Source organism: Mytilus trossulus, chromosome 13 (genome assembly GCF_036588685.1).
Source record: "Mytilus trossulus isolate FHL-02 chromosome 13, PNRI_Mtr1.1.1.hap1, whole genome shotgun sequence".
In the NCBI taxonomy this organism is placed as follows: domain Eukaryota; kingdom Metazoa; phylum Mollusca; class Bivalvia; order Mytilida; family Mytilidae; genus Mytilus; species Mytilus trossulus.
In genome coordinates this window covers 53,792,018-53,804,342 of record NC_086385.1, presented here as the reverse complement: position 1 = coordinate 53,804,342, position 12,325 = coordinate 53,792,018, and the positions used below count along the sequence as shown (strand labels likewise).

Sequence of the window (12,325 nt, the reverse complement as noted above, 5' to 3'; positions counted from 1 at the left end):
CCGCAATCATGTTTAAGACCGTCAAATACTTAAAGTTCCGGTCCAATGACAAGTGTCAGTGGTTATTGTTTGTTCCCATAAGTCTTTCTTGTTTTTCGTTTATTGTTTTGTGTAAAAATCAAGCTGTTAAGTTTCTCGTTTGAATTGCTTAAATTTGTAAGCTGCATTCTGTAAACTTAGACAATGAAATTTCCCACAGTACGCATTTAACGGCTTAAATTGTGCCGCGTTTACTAAGAAGTTTCTTATAAAATTATCTCCTATACCCCTCGGCTACTTCCGTCTTCCTCAGAATTCATTTTCGCCGCTATACTTGTGTATTTATACTTGTAACATTCTGAAGTTGTGTCACTTTGGCATCATGAGGCATACAGATCATATATGGACACCAGTGGGTAAACAAGCTGTTAAGTTTCTCGTTTGAATTGCTTAAATTTGTAAGCTGCATTCTAAAAAATCTTTAAAATTAGACAATGAAATTTCCCACAGTACGCATTTAACGGCTTAAATTGTGCCGCGTTTACTTAGAAGTTTCTTATAAAATTATCTCCTATACCCCTCGGCTACTTCCGTCTTCCTCAGAATTCATTTTCGCCGCTATACTTGTGTATTTATACTTGTAACATTCTGAAGTTGTCTCTCTTCGGCATCATGAGGCATACAGATCATATATGGACACCAGTGGGTAAACAAAACAAATATCTATGAATACTAAATATCTTCCCAAAAGAGGCGTGGTTTGCGAAACAGTTGTATTTACAAAGTGCAATCTGTAAATTAGGGGCCTTTTATAGCTTGTTTTAAAGTATGGTTTATAATATTTGATGTGTTTTCCTCAGTTTTAGTTTGTTACCCGGATTTTTTTTCGGTCGATTTATGAATTTCGAACAACGGTATACTACTGTTGCCTTTATTCTACTCATTGATGTAGGCCATATACGATAACCTTTAGTTGCTAATATTTACGGCATTTTGTATTTGCTGTATAGTTGTCTCATTGAAAAACCATACGATATCTCCTTACTTTATAAATACAGTTATAAACAGGATGAAAATATATAAACAAATTGTTGTCAAAATTTATTCTTTCAGAAAAAAGCAACTGATAGTATTCAAGAATGCCTACTTTTCAAATGCCTTACAGAGACGTCTGTTTGACGTATTGTTATTGATGACGTCACGTCTCAAAGCAGTCTGATCAACTCTCATCTTGTCCGAAAACATAATATCCATAAAGTAATGTGATCATCAATACTGTTGTTGTGACAATAACAAATACCATATAGACGGTGAAGAAGAATTCATCCCAAATTCTGACTATTTCGCTCCATGTGAGCTCCTGTTTATCACCTGGTTTCATTGTATTCGCCTCAATCATTAGTTTATCACGTGGTTTTATTGTGTTCGTCTCGCTCTCCATTACATTGACGATGCTTACGGTTTTTAATTTAAAGTCTTTCACCTCTGTTGATATTTCATCTTTTCTTCTGCAGCAGAAGCAAGTGGAAATACGGAGAAACCTTTGAAAGCAGGAAGTAGTCGACAACAGCCATTTTGGTACTTGGTCTTGTGGGATCTTATGGTGACATCTAAGTATAAACAAAGTAATTGGAATAGAGAGAATCCCAGCTATCAGCACCAGTAAATTGTAAAGACCTGTAAATAAAACCAATCTATAATCTCATATTTAAATGTATGTTACGTTCTTGACACATCTCGCGGCAGATGTACAGAAGCGGAATATGCCAAGATTTTTCCATAAGTTCTTGACAATTTTTGTCGAGCCTTCGAAATTTGTTGAAAAAGCGAGTAAAAAGTGATGCTAAATTCCGTCGTCGGTATCGTCGTAGGCGGCGTCCATAAATATGCACTCTGTGGTTAAAGTTTTTGAAATTTTAATAACTTTCTAAAACTATTCTAAAGTTCTATCAAACTTGGGCGGCAACTTGTTTATGATCATAAGATAATATCCAGAAATAAATTTTGTTTGTCAGTTAACATAACATTCACTCTGTGGTTATAGTTTTTAAATTTCAATAAATTTCCCATACTATCCTGGATTTCTACTAAACTTGAACAGAAGCATGTTTATGATCAAATGCTAGTAACTAGAAGGAGTTTAATAAAATAAAAATAAATATTTTACTTATAAATGGACTTAGGGTTACTGCCAGTTAACATTACATTCACTCTGTACTTCAAGTTATTAAAATGTAACCTTGGATTCATTTATTTTAGTTGGTACATTTTTTTCCGGACTAGCTGATGAAAACTTGCATATTCGTGGATATTGGAATTCGTGGCTTTGGCAAATTCTTAATTCATTCCTTTAGAAAAATCTGTATTTCGTTGAACAATTAATTTGAATTCGTGGTTCCCCTGTACCCATAAAAAGTGGTATTGAACGAATATTAAAGATTTTTTTTATTGCTATGCAACTTATTTATCATGTTTATAAATTTAGATATGTATATGAAGTGTATTTGTACAGTTACAGCCAATACGAGTAAAAGTAACTCCAACCGTTTTACATGAGCATAGTTAAATCAACTTACTGAGAACAGATATATTTACCGACGTTGTCGGCATATTATCCGCAACTAAAGTGAGGTAAACGGCGTACGCCAACATCACAGTCAAACAATATCCAATCTTTCCGGAATTAACTTCTACCTTGAACACAAAACTAGTCAGAATCGCCAATCCAATCACTGGTAATATAATGTTCATTGCTATAAAACCAGGTCGACGAACAAATTTAAATTGTAGTTTAGCCATATCGAAAGGAATTTGATCACCTCTATACTCAGTGTAGACGGAAGTTTCGTAACCAGCATAAACCCATTCCCCATTCTCACTGAAGAAATCCATTATAACTGGGTTAGTGTCAAATAAAATAGTGACTTCGTTATTTGAATAAGACCAACTAGATATAACAATGGAACATTTCTGTGCATCAAAAGGATAATATGTGATGTCACTATCACAATGTGTTGTTATCATCCTCATCTGTGCCCAATTGACCACGCCTTCCATCAATATTCTCATCATATTGACATCATCGTCTATAATACCAAGGTCTCCAACTCTGCAAAGAAAACATTATCGAAAACTTAAAAGTTAACTCGACCAGAATGAAAAGCATCGTATACATATTGGTACAAGTATCATAAACACTTATATTGTGTAAACGTTGTGTTCTTCGTGTATCGGTAAAGAATCCGGAACCCGTAGTCCAATAGTGGTTATTGTTGCATGGCTACAACCAGTCATGTTTGGTTTTCATTTATGTTATAAAGCTTGAACATGTATCATAGAGTATTATTCCATCTTGTATTGGTTTAGATGTTTTCTTTATATTAAAGCCAATCCCTTCCCCTCCATATTCAGTTTTTGTTTGTTTGATTTAGTTTTAATTTTCTTTAAATTTTGGTTTCTATTTTCTTTCTTGTAAACCTAACCTAGACCCTCCTGTATGAATGCACACATATCCATAAAAATATATATGCAATATTCGTATCTTTCTTGCATTTGATTTGTACATAAACCAGGTCCTTTTTTTCTCATTTTAATTGTTGCATCTGTCATTTAAGTGCGCACAGGTTCGATGCCACTGCTGATGGACGTTTCGTCCCTGAGGGTATCACCAGCCCAGTAGTCAACATTTCGGTTTTGACAATAATATCAATTATGTGGTCATTTTCGTATGTAAACGAAACGTGAGTCTAGTGTACTAAATTATAATTCCTTGTACCTTTGATGACTATTAACATCAGTGGTCCTTTGTCACTGCTGGTAGACGTTTTCTTCTCCGAGAGTATCACCAGCCAATGTAGTAAACACTTCGGTGAGGACATGAATATCAATTATGTGGTCATTTTCATCAATTTCATAAAGGATTGTCTTATCCCAGGCATAATATATACCGTATTAGGTCACTATCACACTATGTAGCTAATAATTCAAGCAATTCATTACATGCAGGCGTTTGCATATATCTAAGTTTAAAGAAATATTTACTCACGAATTCGCTATAAATAATGTTGGCCGCCATGTGTATGCAGATGTACTGAAGATATAAGGTATTGTATTATATGTAGGGTCAGTATCCCAGGCTAATCTTTCTTCGTTCCAATGCTGTAATAAAAAATAACATGTGACAGTAGAAGATACAATTAGGGTTATGATATTTATCATCACAATGAGAACAACGTCATAAAAAAAATCCGTGAAAGGGATGTCATTTTTTTTGTATGGATTCCATGAGGGTTGTAAGTTGTAATGTGTTGATCCAACGTTGTCAATTGTATCACCGCACATTACCTCAAGAGTTACTAGTTTGTAATCAGTCGTTGAATTAAAATGTTCAAGGTAGTGTACACAACTTGCCCTGTATTCATGACAACTGATCAAGTATTTAAAACAACTTACTAAGTAATCTAGACAAATGACCAAGTAATCATGACAACTGACGAAGTAATCGTGACAAATGACCAAATTATCATGACAACTGACCAAGTAATCGTGACAACTGGCCAAGTAATTGTGACAACAGACAAAGGAATCGTGACAACAAACCAAGTAATCGTGACAACTGACCAAGTAATTGAAATAATTTACTAACTTTTCTAAAATATTATGTTAGACAACCTATTAAATAGTTATGAAAACTTACCAAATGTTTCTAAATTTTACAATACAAAAGATGAAGATGTGCTATGATTGTCAATGAGACAACTCTCCACAAGTATTTATGAAAACTTACCAATTGAAAATATCCAGTCATCGACATTGTTTGATCTTTTATGCTCTGAAAAAGGAATAATATTTTAAAGTCATATAAAAGATGAGTTCATTCCCGGTATGTTGTGTTGTTCATTTTGCACAGTCTTTAGCGTTATGCATTGTTTTATTATGAATGTTTGTTATCCTTTCGTCTACACAGCCAAATTTTGCTCACGTGAATTTCACGTGAATCTCATTTCACGTGAATTTCACATGAATTTCACATTAATTTCACGTGAATTTCACATGAATTTCACGTGAAGTGATTTCACGTGAAATTCACGTTAACTTTTCACGTGAATTTCATGTGAAGAGATTTCACGTGAAATTCACATTAAATTTTCACATGAATTTCATGTGAAATTATTTCACATGAATTTCACGTAAAATTTTCACGTGAATTTCACGTGAAAAAATATAAATGGTTTCTAAGTTATAAAAAATTAAATGAAAATCAAAAATTTTGTCAACATCTCATACCTTGTATTTATGTATCATATATTTGCTTGGAATCTCAATTTAATTTCAAAATTTATATTTTCACGTGAAATTCACGTGGAATATTTCACGTTAAATTCACGTTAAAAAAATCATGTTAAATTCATGTGAAAAATTTCACATTAAATTCATGTGAACAATTTCATCAGAAATAAACATGAATCAAAACCCCTGTGAAATTTATGTTTCATTTTATCTGAATTAAACCATGAGTTCATAAGAGAAATTTGAATTTATTGAGTTAGTTTTTTGCAATATATAAATGAAAACAAATTCACATGAAATTTACACATACTATTGTTCATTTCAATTTTGAAGAAGTGAATCATTTCAAAGCTGTTATTCTTTGTGTCTAAAGATGTACATAAAAGAAGGACATAGAACCAATGTTAATGGTTAATATTTATCATTTTTAAGCATGAATTATCTCCCTTCATAGTGAATTAAATGCAACTACAAAAATATGTTGGTCTTTAAATATATATTTTTATCACTGTTTATATTAACTATCTCTAGTAGAATCACAAAAATGGAATTTTGTATACACATGTGTAACTCTCATTTGAATTTCAAATTCATAGATGCATATATTATAGTGATGGACTAATTGATTTAGTAGTAGTGTTTCTATAATTATTAATTTGTAAATTTAATTACTTTCACACATCTAATATCTTCTTTACTTTTAAACTTTTAAAAAATGAAAGTAACTCCACCTTATGAAATAGATACTACATGTACTAGCTGTTACTGTAAATAGATCATTTACTTCCGAAAAATGAGTTATCTCCCTTTTTTTTTACTGTGCATGAAACTTTTCCTCAAACTATTAAATTTAGGTAAAAAAAAATTGTGAGCAATTTCAATCTGCACAGTAGTTAAACATTAAATAGTACATGTGAATAAAAACAGTAAGCATACTAAGAAAAGAGTTTTATATGTACTATACTTTGTCAATAAATGTAAATTAATTTGAATGTATATTAATTTTTGAAGTTTCTATATTTAAAGTGCAGTATAAAACTGCTATGTTTTCACAAATTATATATATCAAAAATGTCTGATTCAACATGCATTATAAAAGTGGCGAATGTTAATAACTTAATCCCTTAACCAAATTTAAAGGAAGAAAAAATATCATATCAAGGATTGTTTGTGTATTGACTAGATAGCAATTTATTTGTTTGTACCCTTTCCAAATATTCCATACTGTTTTTTATACTGTAAAATATTTCTCAATTTCCCTAAAGAGTTGATGAGTTATCCGGGTTTGTCAAACAATGGGGAAATTTAAACTAAAACATGTAAAAAGCTTTATCTTTATTTAGTTTTTATATTTTTTGGTATTAAATATTAGGTATATTTTAAGTAGTTTATTTAGGATTGTCCTTATTACTCTGGAAAAGGTTAATGTAAAATTTTTAGTGTCCCCATTCTTATGGGAATTATTTTCCAATCAATGTAGGAAAATAGTTACAGAAAAAAAAGGCAAAGTAAATAAAGTTGCAATAATTGACGGATATGGGTCAAGGATATTGAAAAAGTGTGAGAAGACTTGTAAAAAGAAGAGGTACCTTGGGAATGTGGTAAATCAAATCCCCTACACCCTCCCTTTTCCCATACAATCTGCTTCAGAACTGATTTCAAATTTTTAATTATCTTTTAAACTTTATTTATAATGAATAAATTTATGGTCTTTAATATACATAATGTCTTAAATTATTAGTCTGTTTATTGTCTGCTATTTGGACAGGTTGTTGTCTCTTTGACAATTGTTTTCCACTTCCATTCAAATTTTATGTGTTATGAAAACTTATTGACTGACAGTAAAATATTATTTTAGAGACAGACTCTTTTTTGGAAAATAATTGGTTGCTTATGTAAAAAATCACTGAAGCGTGACTGGAGCAGCCCCCTCTTAGCGAGTCAGTGGGCCCCCATTTATGAACATTTCTGGACCCCCCCCCTGTATTCTAATTCATGGTATTTGAAAGCTAATTGTGTGGTAAATGATTGCTAATTAGACAAGGCTGGTTTATTTCTCATTGAATTTAAGTTATAAACATTTATCTTTATAAATATATATTATCTGTGATTATACTAAACAATATAAAAGTCCCAGTTATTAATTGAAATAATAGTTAAATAAGTTATTATATTTTATAAATTAAAGCCATATAAAAGGGTTGTAACACAGGGACTCGGTTAGCAGATTAAAATTTTGTAAATCAATGTTTTTAATTTATTTTTTATTATTTCCTGTCTATTTGCATTACTATATTAACGTATTTAAAGTTGCCATCACTATTTCTTTGTTTTCTGGCAATGTGCAGTTTACTATCCACAGAGACATATAATATGTCTCTGCTATCCATATCCATATACTTAAAAAAACATATTTTTTAAGTATATGGATATGGATAGTAAACTGCACATTGCCAGAAAACAAAGAAATAGTGATGGCAACTTTAAATACGTTAACATAGTAATGCAAATAGACAGGAAATAATAAAAAAATAAATTAAAAACATTGATTTACAAAATTTTAATCTGCTAACCGAGTCCCTGAGGGTTGTAAGGGTTGTTCATGTGGAGGTGCTCCTTTGTAAAGGATGCTTATAAAACAAAACAATTTGTTATATGTTCCAAGAATTTGTTTTGTATTTAATATATAGTCACTATATATTACAAGATTGGGGATACCTTTTTTTTCACATGGAGAAATACTTTGAACATCAGCAAAATATCCGCCAATCTGTAGTCCGGATTCGGATTTTTTAAAAACGCTTGAAAGATACAGATTATGACGCGTTTTGAAGAAGAGAAGAACGCAGCCGATAATAATTTGTCAACAACAATAGTACTTGTTTTAGCTAATTTAACAAGACAACCAATGCCAAGGAGCTATGAATTAATAAATACTCGAGGATATACTTCAGGTAACTAAAAAAATATGATTAAATAGTGCAGGGATAAACAGAAATCTGCAATGACTGAAAGCTTCCATCTTCTGTTCGACATAAATTTATTCATTACTTCACGTTCACCCAAGTACCTGTTTGCCCTGATTTGTTTTTTTATATGTTGTCTGCTTGCATAATGTTTATTATTTGAACAGAGTATGGCAAAGAATGTTGAAAAATTCGGCAAATATGTATATGGCTGCAAACGAAAAATTATTTTCCCTTTCATTTTGCAGTATTTAACAGTCTTCACAATTAACTGTTAAATCTACAGGCACAGAGCTCAATTTTTGAAATTTTTTAGTTAGATTCTGAAGGCCTGTCCTGTAGATAGGATTTTTACAGGCCTGATAGCAATTAAACATGCCTGAGCTGCCACTCAGCGTGAAGACTAAGTATTATAACAGAGACATATAATAAATAAACTGTCTGTTTGTTGTCTCTTTGTCTTTTACATCATTCCACATTTCTATTCTCAATTTTATTAAAATACTTTTCATGTTTTACAATACGTACATACGTATATGTACATCATTGTTTTTACTCATTTTTTACTAGTTTATCAAAACAAAACCTAATTTACAGTCTCACTAATTAGCGACAAGAAGAATATTTTTTTATCATTCAAACCGATACTACATTGTTTATGTTGTACTACATGTATCTTATCTATGATCAACTCAGTCATATATAGATAACAAAACACTTGCAGTTTAATATCACATACATTTGTACATGTATGACACAGGACAATAGTTATCACATACATGTACATTTGTACATGACATAGGACAATCACTGACAAGTTTCAAGACTTCCTAGCAGTAACTGAAAGCCCAAATACCTAATCTGTGGTACACTTTTATTCTGCAGGTGGCTGTACCCCACTTTTAACATTAGATATCATTTAACGTCATATCATAAGGAAACAACTGTGTTGATTTCTCTTATTCCAACATATCTGGATAACAATTTATAGAAAACAACCACAAGGGCCAGAGAATTTCCAGCTAGGGGAGGGAAATGTTCCCATACATTTTTGTAATTCTTGAACTGGCAAAAATATATGAATCGATAACTACAACAAGACGATACAATATAAAACAGATGTGGAATTGATTGTCAATGAGACAACTCTCCACAAGACACCAAATGACAGAAAAGTAACAGCTTAAGGTCATCGTACACCCTTCAACAATAAGCAAAGGTTTAAGCCAATATCACCTACTCAGCTACATTTACATGTACATTGTACATTGACATGATGGAAGATCACAAATGTATATAAAACATTAAAACAAGAAAACTAATGGCTAATTAATAAACAGAACAATGATAAAAAAAACAAGTATCATTAAGTAACTAACAAAGCAACAAAGAAGAACCACTAAATTACAGGTTCCGGACTTGGGACTGGCACATACATGTACAGAAAGGGGCAGGCTTAAACATCATTGACATGTAAGGAAAATCCCAACTCTCACCCTTATTATAGTTATATTTATTTTAGATCATGACAAGCAGTAACAAGTTTACAGATCAACATGATCAAGCTCAATATATATTCTGTTCAGAAAATAATAACTTCAGATGTTTTATTTTTGCAGAGCTATGTAGTCCTTGGACAGTGGCGCAAAAAAAATCATGCAAATAATCAGTTTATTTATTTTTTTGGGGTTATAATATATATTTTAGGAATTAGGGGCCAAAAAGGGCCAAAATAAGCATTTTCTTGGTTTTTGCACAATAACTTTAGTTTCAGTGAATAGAAATCTATGAAATTTTGACACAAGGTTTATGACCACAGAAGGAAGGTTGGGATAGATTTTTGGAAGTTTAGTTCCAACAGTTTGTGAATTAGGGGCCAAAAAAAGGGCCCAATAAGCATTATTCTTGGTTTTTGCACAATAACTTTAGTTTAAGTTAATAGAAATCAATGAAATTTAAACACAAGGTTTATGTCAGACCACAAAAGAAAGGTTGGTATTGATTTTGGGAGTTGAGGTCCCAACATTTTAGGAATTAGGGGCCAAAAAGGGGCCCAAATAAGCATTTTTCTTGGTTTTCTCACCATAACTTCAGTTTAAGTGAATAGAAAGCTATAAAATTTAAACACAAGGTTTATAACCATAAAAGGAAGGTTGGTAATGATTTTGTGAGTTTTGGTCCAAACAGCTTAGGAATAAGGGGCCCAAAGGGTTCAAAATTTAACTTTTTGTTTGATTTCATCAAAAACTGAATAATTGGGGATCTTTGATATGCTGAATCTAATTATGTATGTAGATTCTTAATTTTTGGTCCCGTTTTTAAATTGGTCTACATTAAGGTCCAAAGGGTCCAAAATTAAACTAAGGTAGTATGTTACATTACAGGGAGACAACTCTGTAAAAGTCAGTTGAACAATTTAATAATATTCTATTGTTGAGGAAAAATTAAGCTTCTCAATGATCAAAATATGTGTTTGTCAAATTGCAATATAGACAATAATTTTTTTTTCTGATAATGTGTGTGGAAAATAGCTTAAGTTACAAACTTTTAGAAGAAGTAATTTTTGATGTTGATTGGTGTAATTTTACACAATATTATTTTCAGGGAGACTCGGGAGCACCTGGTGTACTCGGGGCAATAGGAGAAGTTGGAATGAAAGGAATGAAAGGAAATTCTGGACCAAGAGGACCAACTGGACCTCCAGTAAGTACATGTACTATCTAAAAAAAAAACAAATATAAAAAACAGTTGGATAGCAAATGTTTGTAAGAATATAAATTGTGTAAAAACTGTTAAACTTTGATAATTTTTATTTGGAAAATTATGTCTTAAGCAAAAAAAAGATGGCTATGAAAAAAAATAATGTAGATCTGAATGCATAGTCATTAGTGCATAACCTTATATTTTTATAAAGACTTTCTAGTGATTAATGTAAGCAAAGAATCACAAAGTATTACTATAAAGGATTTTTTATTTGAGCATACCTTTTGATGGAAGGTCAATATTAAAATGATTACTTTGTTTACTTTAGGGCCAACCAGGAGTACAAGGAACTTCAGGACCTAGAGGAAATCCAGGCCCTGTGGTGTGTATTCAGCAGTGTTTGTCACATGTAGATTTAATGTATAAAGTAGGCTTTGTTTGGTAGCAAATATTGTAGGATTGATTGATAAGTGTTTGAGTTATGCTCACATTAGTATGCTTATACACCACTTATAAATAAGTAAAAAGACAACTCAATTAACATTACTCTTGTACAATATATAGGCTTTTATCGGACCACAGATAAATTATCACGTTGTGATTGGTTAAACGCCGGCATGTGGTGACCCCCTATGAGACCGTATGGGGTTAGTAAGTTTCATATGGGTTTCATGACGCGTTAATGGCGACGTCATCTATTAATGTTGTTGTGTTTCTTTTCTTTTTTTTAACAAAACACCGCAGAAAAAGTCCAGCGTCCGATAAATTCGTTATACTATTAACTACTGACCCCCATACGGATCCATAGAGGGTGAATAAAACTCATAGGGGACTCGGCCTCCGGCCTCACCCCCTTTGGATTTTACTTACCCTCTATGGATCCGTATGGGGTCAGTAGCGAACCATATACATGATATAACTTATAATATCTATTTTAATGAATGTTGTATGTTGTTGTGAGAACAGATATATTGAAAATATTGAAAACAAATTCATATATGGTTGAAATTAATGCCAAAGGAATTAGAAAATTATGTTTTAGACAAAAAAAAATGTGGATACAAAGAAAATAAAATAGAATGGAAGCATGAACACATGACCAAGAAGAAAATTTTTCATGCTTATATATGTATCAAAACAGAATTTGTATTAGATTAGAATTGACTTGCATGAAGAAGCTCAAATCCTGTGAAATTTGTGTTATTACGGCTGAATTCACTTTAATTTCATTTAAAAAGAAGAAGCTCGGTTCATGTTAATTTCACGTGAAAAGTTCACGTGAATTTCACGTGAAGGCTCAATTCAAGTGAATTTCACATGAAAAATTTAACGTGAATTTCACGTGAATCAGATATTTTTAAGTGAAATTCACGTGAATTAAGCTTTCA

The 12,325-nt window shown here is 31.7% G+C and overlaps 1 protein-coding gene across 1 annotated transcript; it reads right to left on the bottom strand.

Annotated features, from left to right (window-relative positions):
* Nucleotides 1-1,198: 1,198 nt before the first annotated feature.
* On the bottom strand, nt 1,199-4,792 carry LOC134694481 (neuronal acetylcholine receptor subunit alpha-6-like). The gene is made up of 4 exons (XM_063555492.1): nt 4,766-4,792; nt 4,025-4,137; nt 2,556-3,088; nt 1,199-1,656 (listed from the first exon to the last, which is right to left on the bottom strand). The coding sequence occupies exons 1-4, from the start codon at nt 4,790-4,792 to the stop codon at nt 1,199-1,201; spliced, it is 1,131 nt and encodes a 376-aa protein (XP_063411562.1).
* Nucleotides 4,793-12,325: the final 7,533 nt, after the last annotated feature.

What these genes read in the sequence shown, in the direction of transcription:
- LOC134694481 (XM_063555492.1), bottom strand. Translation starts at nt 4,792, where the DNA reads ATGTCGATGACTGGATATTTTCAATTG. An exon ending in TGACTGGATATTTTCAATTG is followed by an intron (nt 4,138 to 4,765) that starts GTAAGTTTTCAT and finishes TTTTTATTACAG; the next exon opens with CATTGGAACGAAGAAAGATT. An exon ending in GGTAAATATATCTGTTCTCA is followed by an intron (nt 1,657 to 2,555) that starts GTAAGTTGATTT and finishes TTTTATTTACAG; the next exon opens with GTCTTTACAATTTACTGGTG.